Raw genomic sequence first — 12,906 nt, forward strand, 5'->3', positions numbered from 1 at the left:
GATACTCACCCGCACTATGGACAAATCAGCCTCATCTTTGTGCTGGACACCGGTGTGTTCGACTCCCGAGACCCGCGGCTCCTCCTCCGAGCTGTGTGGCTGCAGTGACGAGGCACGCTCAGGAGGAGACGTATCCAGAGAATGGGTGCTTCCACTGACGATCGCCGCCATCACCTGGGGCTCTTCTGTCTTCACAGACTGAACAAGTGCCGATGGGATGGAGTGGAATGAACAGAACGTCCAGATGAGTCAAACGTCAAGAGAAGAACAGTATTAAACCTGAATGTGCTGGATTGAATCTGACTCACTCCTGGACTGCTGCTCTTCGACTGCAGGTACTGACTCAGAGCCACTCGGCACTTCTCCACCACGTGCTCCATTTGGAGGTAGCTGGCTGCTGTTAGGTAGTTTACGATCTCTTTGGCGCTGAACTGCAGGATGCCCGTGTAGCAGGACTGTAGCAGCTCACGGATCACGGTGGAGCTGTGCAGCACCGACACCTGCTGCGGAAAACAACGAACAATAAAATCAAACGACTGCTCTGAGAGCACAATATCGCCTGCTGGTAGCTAGGCCATAACTCTGGTAAAATGTGACTGAATTGAATGAAATTGCAATATGCGCATTACTGACAGAACAAAGAATCCTGCCAAGTTTCGTGAAATTCCTCCAAAAATTGTGAGAGGAGTTGATTTCAGAAGGTGAGCACCCTTCCCGGGACGGACGGACATCGCCACGACATCATCCCTCTTTGGGCCTTTCAGCCAGCAGGGGATAATAAAAATTGTGAGGGAAGTTGATTTCAGAAAGCAAGCACACCTTGATGAAATTGCCAAAGTACAAGTTTGTGAATCATAAAGCGCATAACTCTGGGAAAATTTGCCCAAATTAAACGCAATTTCAATCTGCGCATCACTGACATATAACAAAACCTTCTGCCAAGTTTGATGAAATTCCGCCACAAATTGTGAGAGGAGCTGATTTCAGAAGAGCGTACACCCTCATGAAACTGTCAAAGTACAATGAGGGTGTACAAAGTAAATTTTCACAAACGAAATTAAATCGCGATACGCGTATTACCGTCATATAACAAGGCCTTTTACCAAGCTTCGAGAAATTCGTCCAAAAATTGTAAGAGGAGTTGATGTCAGAAGCCGAGCACACCTTCATGAAATTGGGAAAGTGCAAGGTTGTTAATCGAGGGCTGTAACTCTGGTAAAATGCGGCTGGATTGAACAAAATGACGATATGCGTACTACTGACATAGAACACTGCCTTCTACCAAGTTTAGTGAAATTCCTCCAAAAATTGTGAGAGGAGTTGATTTCAGAAGGAAAAAAAAAAAAAAAAACACTCATGAAATTGTCAAAGTATAATTTTGTTAACCAAGGGCTGTAGCTCTGGTAAAATGTGACCCAATTTAACGAAATTATAATACCGTAAAATACCAAATAATAGCCGAGTTCCAATTAACCGCCGAGTTCCCTTTAACGGCCGGGTGTACGCGTGTGTTGTGACAAATAAAGGCCGGTTCCGAATACTCGCCGGGGTCTAAAAAAAAAAAAAAAAAAAAAAGCGTCCGAATGTTCTATCTAGAATCTTGAGGCCCAGCACTTTTCTGGTTTTCTGGTGTTTAAACGATTTTGCATTGCATAGTTTTCTACCGAAACAATATGAATGAATGAATGAATGAAATTATTTCTATAATACTGTTTACAACATTTTGTTACGTGATAATAAACATGCCATTTCAATGTTATAATCTTGGTCTACCGTAATATTTCTTGAGGAATGCAACTCCGTAACTTTTGACAGATGTCTTAGCCACCCCTTTGGGTATACCCAACGAAAGCCAGCGTGTGTGGTGACATTGAGGACTGCGGGTTTCCAAGGTTGGACTGCTGCTTCTGTTAAACGACCTAAATTGCCGAATGCATGCGTCAAAGCACACACTGAGTTTTATTAAAGACCTTATACCATTTCACTTGCCCTTACCCATTCGGATCTGGAAGACGCTTTACAAAAAAGGTGAGAGCGTTCTAACATGCATTTCAGTCTGCTCGCGGCCAATCTAATCCAAGGGGCCTTTTCAACAAGTAATCTGTCGTGCAAGTTGGGCAGAAGCACGCGTCAGGCAGGCAACATGTAGGCCTACAAGTCAGTAACCTATTCAACTAACTTTCATCCGAACTTTAAGTTTTCTACGGGGTCGAGCCACCGTACCAACTCACTCGGGGAATAGGCTCATATCGGCCAAATAGGGAGACGTCTTGGAGAGAAACGTGATGCAAGATGACAGTATGTAGCCACTGCAGGTCACTTATTTTTCAGCATAAGAAAAAACCCTTTGGTTTGACACTTCGCACCCTAATTATGTTGCTTCAACGTCGCGCCCTCCATGCAATTTCAGATTGACAGACATCGCGAAGCGCAAAGGGTGGAGGCTGCATGGGTGAGGGTGATAGCAAGTGACCATAACTTTGCAGAGTAATTAAATCACAGTGCTGCGCACAGACAATGTTGTGGTTCCTTGATTATTTTGTAAAGCATGCGCTTAACTAGTCATTAACAGGAAAAGGTGTGTGATTTATCCTTTATCCACCCCGACTGTGCCATGCGAAGATGCATTCTGCGTCTTCAAAATTCCCCGAAGTCGGCACCGTGCTATCTGTAATCTAACTCTAAACAAACTGTAAGTTATACTGGTTAAAAGTAGGCCTATCTGAGAATGATTTTTTTCCCCGTTTTGAGGTAGATTTTGGGGAAGGTGTTTGTGAAGAAGGAATTAATCGCCTGTTCCAAATAGCCGCCTAGTCTCTAATACGCGCCGGGTCTCTTACGTGATTGAGACAAATAATCGCCCGGGCTATTATTTGGTATTTTACGGTATGCGCATTACCAACATATAACAAAGAATCCTGCCAAGTTTTGTGAAATTCCTCCAAAAATTGTGAGAGGAGTTGATTTCAGAAGGTGAGCACCCTTCCTGGGACGGATGGATGGATGGACATCACCACGACATAATCCACCTTCGGGCCTTTCGGCCAACGGGGGAAGAATAAAACTGTTTAATACTCGTCTACCGTATTTTCTGGACTATAAGCCGCTACTTTTTTCCTAGGTTTTGAACCATGCGGCTTATACAAAGGTGCGGCTATTCTGTGGATTTTTCTTCCACCGCTAGGGGCGCTCTAACCGGAAGTAGAATCAAAAATAAGATAGACGAAAAATCAACGCAAAGAGGAATTAGCAGATCTTTAGCAGATAGAACACGCACGACAGATTACTAACTGGTAATTATTTTCAAATCCAGCGAAGATGATTAAAGTGACTTGTGGTTTCAAACACAGGAGAAATGAAGGTAAATAAATACCGGTTATTTTCTCTTGGTTCTGTTCCGTTTTAATCAGCAAAGTTGCTGCCGTGTTAAAAGGCACTGTTCGGAAAGAATCTGTTCAGGTACATACATGTACATTTACAGTACAAAATCGTTCTGTACATGCAGTAAATATCTAATTTTTCAACATAGATATCTGCGGCTTATAGCCCGGTGCGGCTTGTATATCTTTTTTTTTTTTTAAATAGAGCGGATGCGGCTTATATACAGGTGCGCTCTATAGTCCAGAAAATACGGTAATATCTGCCAAGCTAGACATTATTTAAAGCTCAAAATATTCTCCGTTGTAGCTTGACAGAAAGCAGGAAAATCGAGTCCGTGATAGAGAGCGCGCCAGTTAACAATGTGAAATTAGGGCAGGGGAAAGAGGGCGGAGTTTCCAGATGGTCAGTTAATATCAGCGAGTTCAAAACACCTAATCATTCCAGTTTCATATGCTGATTATCTAATCTCCTACTTCTACTGGGGTGGAGAAAGACGACTTGCTCTTTTGGCATGTTGCTGAAGGATTGAAGGAGAAGCCAGACCTGCGCGCTCTAATAAGAACATTTCAGAGCTCCTAAATTAAATGTGTTACATTTGGCAGATCTGCATTTAAACATGCGTAACGAGATGTTTCAGAGGGAGCAAGTTTTTTTTAACCTCATTCATGGACTGAAGAAAAGAAATACTGAGGAGTATACCATCATCATAGCCTGGGAAATCCCATGCTGCTTTGCACAATCGTTCCGATCTGAAAAGACAGCATGGAAACTATGGTCTAAAGGCTCGCCTGAGTTAGGGAGGGGTGGAAAGACGGTGACGCGTACTACTCGACAAACGGAAGCTTGTAGTTTATTTGGGACTGTTTATGGATCACATTTAACATGGCGGCGAGCGATACGAACCAAACTAACCAAATCAGCTTCTCTCATATTTGTCTTGCACAAACGGCAGTAATCGTTCGGTGCCATTGTTTTCCTATTTTTGTTTTGCCTTCTCTTTCTCTTTCCTTCTCTTCTTCGCTGCTCTAACTACGTCACCGGGTACAACTGCCATGATTGGCCATGGGCTACGTATACGCCAAATGATAGACATTCGCAACGTCCAATAAACGCCCGTTGACAATCGTAAACCACACCTCCCCTACGAGAAATTCAATAGGCAGATTCCAGACCACATTTCACTTGTGATATGGTCTGGTGTTAACCAGACTACCATCATCATACTACAACGATGAGTTAATGAGGACTCCAAAATGTTGGACAGATAAAGTCCAAGCTGGCGGTTGGTCCGTTCATGATCACTAGATTATTAAACTAGATCAGGTTGGGAGATTGAATAAATACAACAGAGACTTCAGAACCCCGATCTGCTTTGCGGTTTCTCCCGGTTCATACCTGTAGCTCTGCAGATGGGTTCAGTAAAAACTGGTCCCTGAGGAAGGCCGAACCGGCAGCCAGCACCACTTTGTGACCCCGGAACATCTGCCTGCCGCCGGCCACGATGGTGATGTCGCAGAAGTGCCGCTGCTCCCGTAAGGAGTTCATGTTCCTCAGAGCAGCGTCGCTGTGGCCAGGTAGGCGGAAACACACCACATCCATCTGCACACATGGAGGAGACAGAATTATTCCTCTGACAGGTGCAATTATTCCTAGCTGAGACATTAACCGTCAACACAAACACAGCAAACATGCACTGTGAACGTGCACGTGGAGGAACCTGACGGAGCTCGGAAAGCTTCTCCTCGGATCTTAATTCTGCAGGATTGGTTAGCTTCGTATGAAAATATACAAGCTCTCACACAAGAACCTCAGATCTCTCAGTAGAATAGAATGCCTTTATAGTCACTGCATAAATGCACAATGAAATTTAGTTCATCATAAGAGGGTAAAGGCAAGGCAAGTTTATTTATATAGCACATTTCATACACAATGGCAGTTCAATGTGCTTTACAGAAGTAAAAACAAAAACAGTAAACAATAGAGAAATAAAATTACAAAATTTTATTTTTATTCTAAAACAATTAATTAAAAGAATTAAAAGAAAATAATAAGAATTAAACAAGAGTAAAAATAAAATAATAAAATGAAGTAGTAGTTCAAATAGGATGAGAAGAAAAAAAAACCCCAGCAGAATAGAATAAAGAATAAAATAGGATAAAGTTAAAGTAAATTTAAAACATGCAGAGAAGTAAAGATTATAAAGAATGTAAAGAAGACAATATTAATTATTTAACAGAAAGCATCTGAAAACAGCTTGGTCTTTAACCTAGATTTGAAGCTGCCAACAGCAGGAGCATTTTTAATGTCCTCTGGCAGTCGGTTCCATGGCTGTACTGCATCGTAGCTGAAAGCTGCTTCACCACACTTTGTTTTAACAACAGGTTTTAATAGTAAATTTTGCTGCTGCGATCTGGTAGATCTGATTGGGTTAGGCCGCTGCAACATATCAGAGAGGTAATTGGGCCCTGTACCATTTAGAGATTTGTACACCAGCAGCAATGCTTTAAAGTCAATTCTGTAGCTTACTGGAAGCCAGTGAAGGGACCTTAGAATTGGAGTAATGTGCTCTGTTCTTTTTGTTCGTGTGAGAACCCTCGCCGCTGCATTTTGAACCAGCTGAAGTCGTTTGATGGTCTTTTTTGGCAGGCCTGTGAAAAGGCCATTGCAGTAATCAACCCTACTAGAGATGAAAGCATGTATTAGGGTAAAGCCGCTGCGTACATGCGCGCCGCCACTCTTGGGCACTTCAGCCCAAGGCCACCCCCTTAAAATATCACCTTCACGAGGCAACAAGATAGTACAAGAGTGACGAAGAGATATAAAATAAGTAAAGAATGAACGAACATCACAAAGAACGAAGGAACAAACATCAAAGAACATCACAAAGAATGAACGAAAAAGAACAAAAGAAATAAGTGACAAGTCAGGACCACACCGTAATTACATTTGCGTACCACTTTTGAAGTTTGACAAATTATTTTTTAATATGAGTTTTAAAATCACCTGTGTATTTATACTAAAACAATTATCCACTTCAGACTCAGTGAATATCGGTGAATAATAACGGAGATGAAGTTGAGACGAAACCTTCAACAAATAATTGTTAATTACACAAAATCTTCTGTAAGACATGTTAGTTCCAGTTACCACTTATACCATCCCAGCTTCCAAAAAAGTTGGGACAAAGTACAAATTGTAAATAAAAACGGAATGCAATGATGTGGAAGTTTCAAAATTCCATATTTTATTCAGAATAGAACATAGATGACATATCAAATGTTTAAACTGAGAAAATGTATCATTTAAAGAGAAAAATTAGGTGATTTTAAATTTCATGACAACACATCTCAAAAAAGTTGGGACAAGGCCATGTTTCCCACTGTGAGACATCCCCTTTTCTCTTTACAACAGTCTGTAAACGTCTGGGGACTGAGGAGACAAGTTGCTCAAGTTTAGGGATAGGAATGTTAACCCATTCTTGTCTAATGTAGGATTCTAATTGCTCAACTGTCTTAGGTCTTTTTTGTCGTATCTTCCATTTTATGATGCGCCAAATGTTTTCTATGGGTGAAAGATCTGGACTGCAGGCTGGCCAGTTCAGTACCCGGACCCTTCTTCTACGCAGCCATGATGCTGTAATTGATGCAGTATGTGGTTTGGCATTGTCATGTTGGAAAATGCAAGGTCTTCCCTGAAAGAGACGTCGTCTGGATGGGAGCATATGTTGCTCTAGAACCTGGATATACCTTTCAGCATTGATGGTGTCTTTCCAGATGTGTAAGCTGCCCATGCCACACGCACTAATGCAACCCCATACCATCAGAGATGCAGGCTTCTGAACTGAGCGCTGATAACAACTTGGGTCGTCCTTCTCCTCTTTAGTCCGAATGACACGGCGTCCCTGATTTCCATAAAGAACTTCAAATTTTGATTTGTCTGACCACAGAACAGTTTTCCACTTTGCCACAGTCCATTTTAAATGAGCCTTGGCCCAGAGAAGACGTCTGCGCTTCTGGATCATGTTTAGATACGGCTTCTTCTTTGAACTATAGAGTTTTAGCTGGCAACGGCGGATGGCACGGTGAATTGTGTTCACAGATAATGTTCTCTGGAAATATTCCTGAACCCATTTTGTGATTTCCAATACAGAAGCATGCCTGTATGTGATGCAGTGCCGTCTAAGGGCCCGAAGATCACGGGCACCCAGTATGGTTTTCCGGCCTTGACCCTTACGCACAGAGATTCTTCCAGATACTCTGAATCTTTTGATGATATTATGCACTGTAGATGATGATATGTTCAAACTCTTTGCAATTTTACACTGTCGAACTCCTTTCTGATATTGCTCCACTATTTGTCGGCGCAGAATTAGGGGGATTGGTGATCCTCTTCCCATCTTTACTTCTGAGAGCCGCTGCCACTCCAAGATGCTCTTTTTATACCCAGTCATGTTAATGACCTATTGCCAATTGACCTAATGAGGTGCAGTTTGGTCCTCCAGCTGTTCCTTTTTTGTACCTTTAACTTTTCCAGCCTCTTATTGCCCCTGTCCCAACTTTGACGTGTTGCTGTCATGAAATTTCAAAATGTCTCACTTTCAACATTTGATATGTTGTCTATGTTCTATTGTGAATACAATATCAGTTTTTGAGATTTGTAAATTACTGCATTCCGTTTTTATTTACAATTTGTACTTTGTCCCAACTTTTTTGGAATCGGGGTTGTACCATCCCATCTATAAACAGTCGTTCCCTCAGCAGCCTCGCTCTTCAAATTAACCCGAGAACCAAAATGGAGCTCGTCATTCCTTACTAAGAAACCCGAAAGTGAAATATTGCCCTTACCGTTACAAAGCGCTGACGCTGGAGACTCATTCTGTAAAACGTTAAATAAGCAAATCCTTACAGAAAACTTCACCGTGCCGACAAAATCACAGTGACGCAGCCGAGACTACCGTCAACACCGTCTGACCAATCGCAATAGAGACTTTAACAGCCTTCACAGAACCTCGGTCTTTGCATGAAAAGGTTCTGAGAATGACGTGAAAGAACCACGTGAAATTCCAGAACCCCCCTGAAATTCTTTTCTCTCTTTCCTGTGGATTTTACAGAACATACCTCACTTTTTAAAATGTTAAAGGTGCTTTACGTAAGATTAGTCTTTTTTTTTCCCCTTCTCAGATCAGTTGGGCAGATTCATTCAACATTCGACCCATTCTCCCACCCCCAGGATTTACAGTAACCTGTAGCGCATGTCTATAAAATGACTGACAGGTTTCTCATCCAAACCCAAACAAGCATTCCGGCCCAGAAAAACTCAGCATCTGAATCAGAACACCTTTTATTCTCACTGTCTCTCTTAAAGCAAAGGAAAAACTGAACCCCATTCACTCACATGCGCACACGTTAAAAGACGTTACCATGTATGCGAATGAGTAATAACTATAAAAATAGAATATAAACAGAATATTAAATCATTTAAAAGTGACTTGTCAGGTGAGGTGTTAATAATACACTTTTGCTAAAGCCACAGTTTAATGCATCGTTGTTTTTTTTTAACTCAAGTTCTACATACAGTACCTTCAAGCTAAAATAAACCTCTTTAGTTTGACCTTATTTCAGCATGGAATTATTCAGAAGAGGTATCAGGACTCCACTTAGCCTTTACTTCAACACAAAACCTGATTTACAATCGAACAGAGTCGAGAAGAGTCTGGGAACACATGATACTGAAGGAATTGGATTTTCCCGTCGATTTACGAACCAAATACCGCGTTTTACATCGTATGTTAGTTATCCACAGGGCCGTTTCTATTCTAGCTATTGAACAGACCGGGGGCTCAGTCCAGTTTTCCTGAGGCTTGTATTTTTTTTAAAGGAGATTAGCGTCCCTTGGTTGGCGAGGTTATATCTAACTTTACAAGGTAATACAGGGTTAGTCAAAATTATGTTAACACTTAAATGGTAGAAACCATCCATTCATTCATTCATAAAACATACATCATATGTGCAAGATGATTTACAAGATGGTCGTAACCTGTTCGCCATCGTGTCCAACACACAAAAACCAGCCAGCAACAGTACCATTTAAAGTCCACACACACTTTTCGCAGGGAATAGATGATACCACAGTCCTTGATATCATGAACTTTCCTGCTATACCCCATAACCAGAAATCACAGGGCGTCAAATCAGGGGAGTGTTGAGGTCATGGCAATGGTCCACCGCGATCTATCCATCAACCTGGAAACGTGTGGTTGAGATAAACACAAACAGTACGGCCAAAATGCAGCGGTGCGGCATCCTGTTGGAAATACCCCGCTAATCGGATCTGTAGCCGAAGTTCATCAATGGCGTACTGCTGCACCGTCTGCAAGCAGACGTCTGACATCACTGTTTGGGTGTCAAGAAAGTAGGGCCCAATTATATGGAATCAATTTTGTGTCAAAATGTTCATACAATACTTTTGAAATATCAAACAAAAACGACAAATCAAAATACAAAAAAAAAAAAAAGTCAATTTTGTTTAGACTGGCAAACAAATTATTCGTGTAATCGTGCAAAATATCAGTCTATTACTCTTCAGAAACCTTTTATTTTTGTTCCACGTCTTTCTCAGTTTTGTTTGACGTAATTTATTTTGGTTGCGATTCCAGCTTTCTCGTTTGCGCTCCCTGACTTTTTGCTTGCAGTTTTGGCACAAACTTCACATGTGGGTGGGCTGTCCAGGAATGCATTCCCATTGGCTAACTTGTGATTGACTGACAGCTACGCTCAGCCATTCCCTACTCGGATTCTGGCGGACTGTTTGACGAGTGAGCGATCCATTGACGGTAAACAAGGATCGAGTGGACTTCAGTGGCGACTATGATATTGAATTAATTCAACAAAGTGTAAATTCAATATCACAGTCGCCACTGAAGTCCACTCGATCCTAGCTGTCAGTCAAACACAAGTTAGCCAATGGGAATGCATTCCTGGACAGCCCGCCAACACGTGAAGTTTGTGCCAAAACTGCAAGCAAAAAGTCAGGGAGCGCAAACGAGAAAGCTGGAATCGCAACCAAAATAAATTACGCCAAACAAAACTGAGAAAGCCGCGGAACAAAAATAAAAGGTTTCTGAAGAGTAATAGACTGATATTTTGCACGATTACACGAATAATTTGTTTGCCAGTCTAAACAAAATTGACTTTTTTTTTTTTGTATTTTGATTTGTTGTTTTTGTTTGATATTTCAAAAGTATTGTATGAACATTTTGGCACAAAATTGATTCCATACAATTACGCCAACAGCGGTGACGGCGCACCACACATTCAGGAGAAAAATAATCCATTAGTGGTCACATAATTTTGACTAACCCTGTATTATCACCCCCACACACTCAAACGCTATGACATCTTTATTAGTGATTTCTGCACTGCGCTTTTTACACCTATGTAGTTCACTTTAGTTTCTGTCTCTTTATTATTATAATAATAAACACCCATGATGTCTCAGGAAACTGACGCATGTGTCAATTGACTTAAATATCACGAGTAAAATTTATCATCAGTTTAATAATCATTTCTCACACACATCTCTCTCCTTTAAGCCAGTATCTCACTGGGCCGTGACAGCCTGCGACGAGTTGGAGACGACAACTGCGATAAAATATGCAAATTAGCGACAATTTTCACTTGGTATCACACTGAATTGATATTCGCATATTTTACCGCAACTGTCGTGTCTCCAACTAGTCGCAGGCTGTCGCAGCCCGGCTTTCCCTCGGCAGGCAGGGAAGTAGAGGAAGCCTCACGGAAACTGACTTGAGAAGGGTTCGCGACGGCTTTGCGACACCAGCGACGCATTTGCGGCTATTTTGAGAGAAATTTTGTCGCATTAATTTTTTGAACATGTTCAAAATTTCAGCGACGAAGGAGCGACACTTTGCGACTCGTGCGAGGAAACTGAGAAGCCCTGCGAACGTTTCAAGACACTTTTGAAACTTGCTCACGAATGATGTTCGCAATTTGTTGCAAGCTGTTGCAGCCCAGTGAGATACTGGCTTAAAGAATACGAAGAGAGGAGCTCAGCCTGAAAACTCCAGAGAAATTCACGATTGTATTTAAAGGGGTCCAAAATATAACATATACGGTTGCTGATGTGACAAAGTAACGTATTCATAAGTATTCTATCAAATTTATGTACTAGAAAACAACGAAATATCTTGGTAATTGTAAATATAATACTTTATTAATAGTCGGTACGCTAAACCGCACAAGAGTCGCCATTTTTAAAAGACCGTGACGTCAGCCCTGCCCACTGCACTAATGGAACTCGTGTAATCATGGCGTCGGGCGCATCAAGTGAAAGCGACAGCTCTGTCGAATCGTACGAAGAGATCCCGCAAGACGCACTGCAAGCAGGCTATGGCTTAGAAGGGTACCAGTTTGAACCTAGGAGAGGCACTCTCGACTCCGGTGATGACGAAAGAAGAGAAGAAAGCTCGGATGACGGCGAGGATGAGACTGATGCTGAGCGTGGGGCAGAGCGTCTGCGTGCAGGTGACACGGCGTGGTGCTCGTGCGGAAAATGTAACGTGGAGTTGCTCACGAGTCCAGCAGAATTTATTTGCTGCAATGAGATAGGCGCCACCCGTAGACTTGCGAAATCGTCGCAAGAGGCAGAAACAGGTATTTCCAACCTCAATGAGCCATATTGTTTATTTACAACTGGGCACATACATACGTCATGAGTCTTATGCAGAGAAAATGAACGTGCATTCTGATTGGATAAAATTAATATCACGGCGGGCTGTTCAAACTGCGGAAATAGTTTGCTCGAGCTACTTTCAAAACACTATAACTTTCCAACCTTAGAACAAAAAACTTTTGTAAGTCTTGAATAAGGTTCGTCATTGTGTGTTTTATTGTTATATTTACTCTATATATTGCCCTCTGTTCCCCTTTAAAATGTATTTTACAAAAACAGAAAGTCGGAAGTGAGGATGGAAGAATTTGCTTAAGAATCTGGCCAAGAAAAAATAATTGTTTGTTTCCGGTTACCCGACCGACCGTTTAAAAAATGCCCCGACCCTAGACTTTTTTGTTAGATGTTTTAAAAAAAAAGTATTTTCGCCGACCAACAATAAATTTTGAAAAAAAAAAATCTGCATTACGATTTGCATAATATCGTCGATCTGACAAGTGACTAATTCTAAAACGCATATATCGGACAAGAAACACTCATTGATTTCTCACGGCCTCAATCTGACGCCATGACCTCTTTCCGGGAAACTCCGGCTTGTGTTGTACACAACGCTAGGCATCATGGCGGCCAACGAAGTGTTCTCGATTACCGTGATCGGTTGCGACCACACGGAAGATTGTAAGACAATAAGTTCATTTTATAAGTTTTCAACTGTAAAAGAACCCTACGAACATTATCATCCTCCGCTGGACGAGTCATGCGAACAGTATACACGCAGCGCCCAGGCTAACGGCGGTATCGACATCACGATGGAAGTCACGTTGGAAAGCCTGCTCA

General features: G+C 41.8%; 1 protein-coding gene across 1 annotated transcript in view; it reads right to left on the reverse strand.

The window, feature by feature from the left end:
* Window positions 1–12,906, reverse strand: part of LOC132870789 (zinc finger and BTB domain-containing protein 26-like) — a 31,672-nt gene that overhangs the window by 4,989 nt on the left and 13,777 nt on the right. Inside the window, exons 2-4 of the mRNA XM_060904657.1 lie at window positions 4,777–4,980; window positions 309–503; window positions 10–198 (exon numbers count right to left, since the gene is read on the reverse strand). Of these exons, the coding sequence (XP_060760640.1) occupies window positions 10–198; window positions 309–503; window positions 4,777–4,980 (588 nt within the window). The remainder of the gene's footprint in view (window positions 1–9; window positions 199–308; window positions 504–4,776; window positions 4,981–12,906) is intronic.

The sequence above is a fragment of the Neoarius graeffei genome, chromosome 22, assembly GCF_027579695.1.
Source record: "Neoarius graeffei isolate fNeoGra1 chromosome 22, fNeoGra1.pri, whole genome shotgun sequence".
In the NCBI taxonomy this organism is placed as follows: domain Eukaryota; kingdom Metazoa; phylum Chordata; class Actinopteri; order Siluriformes; family Ariidae; genus Neoarius; species Neoarius graeffei.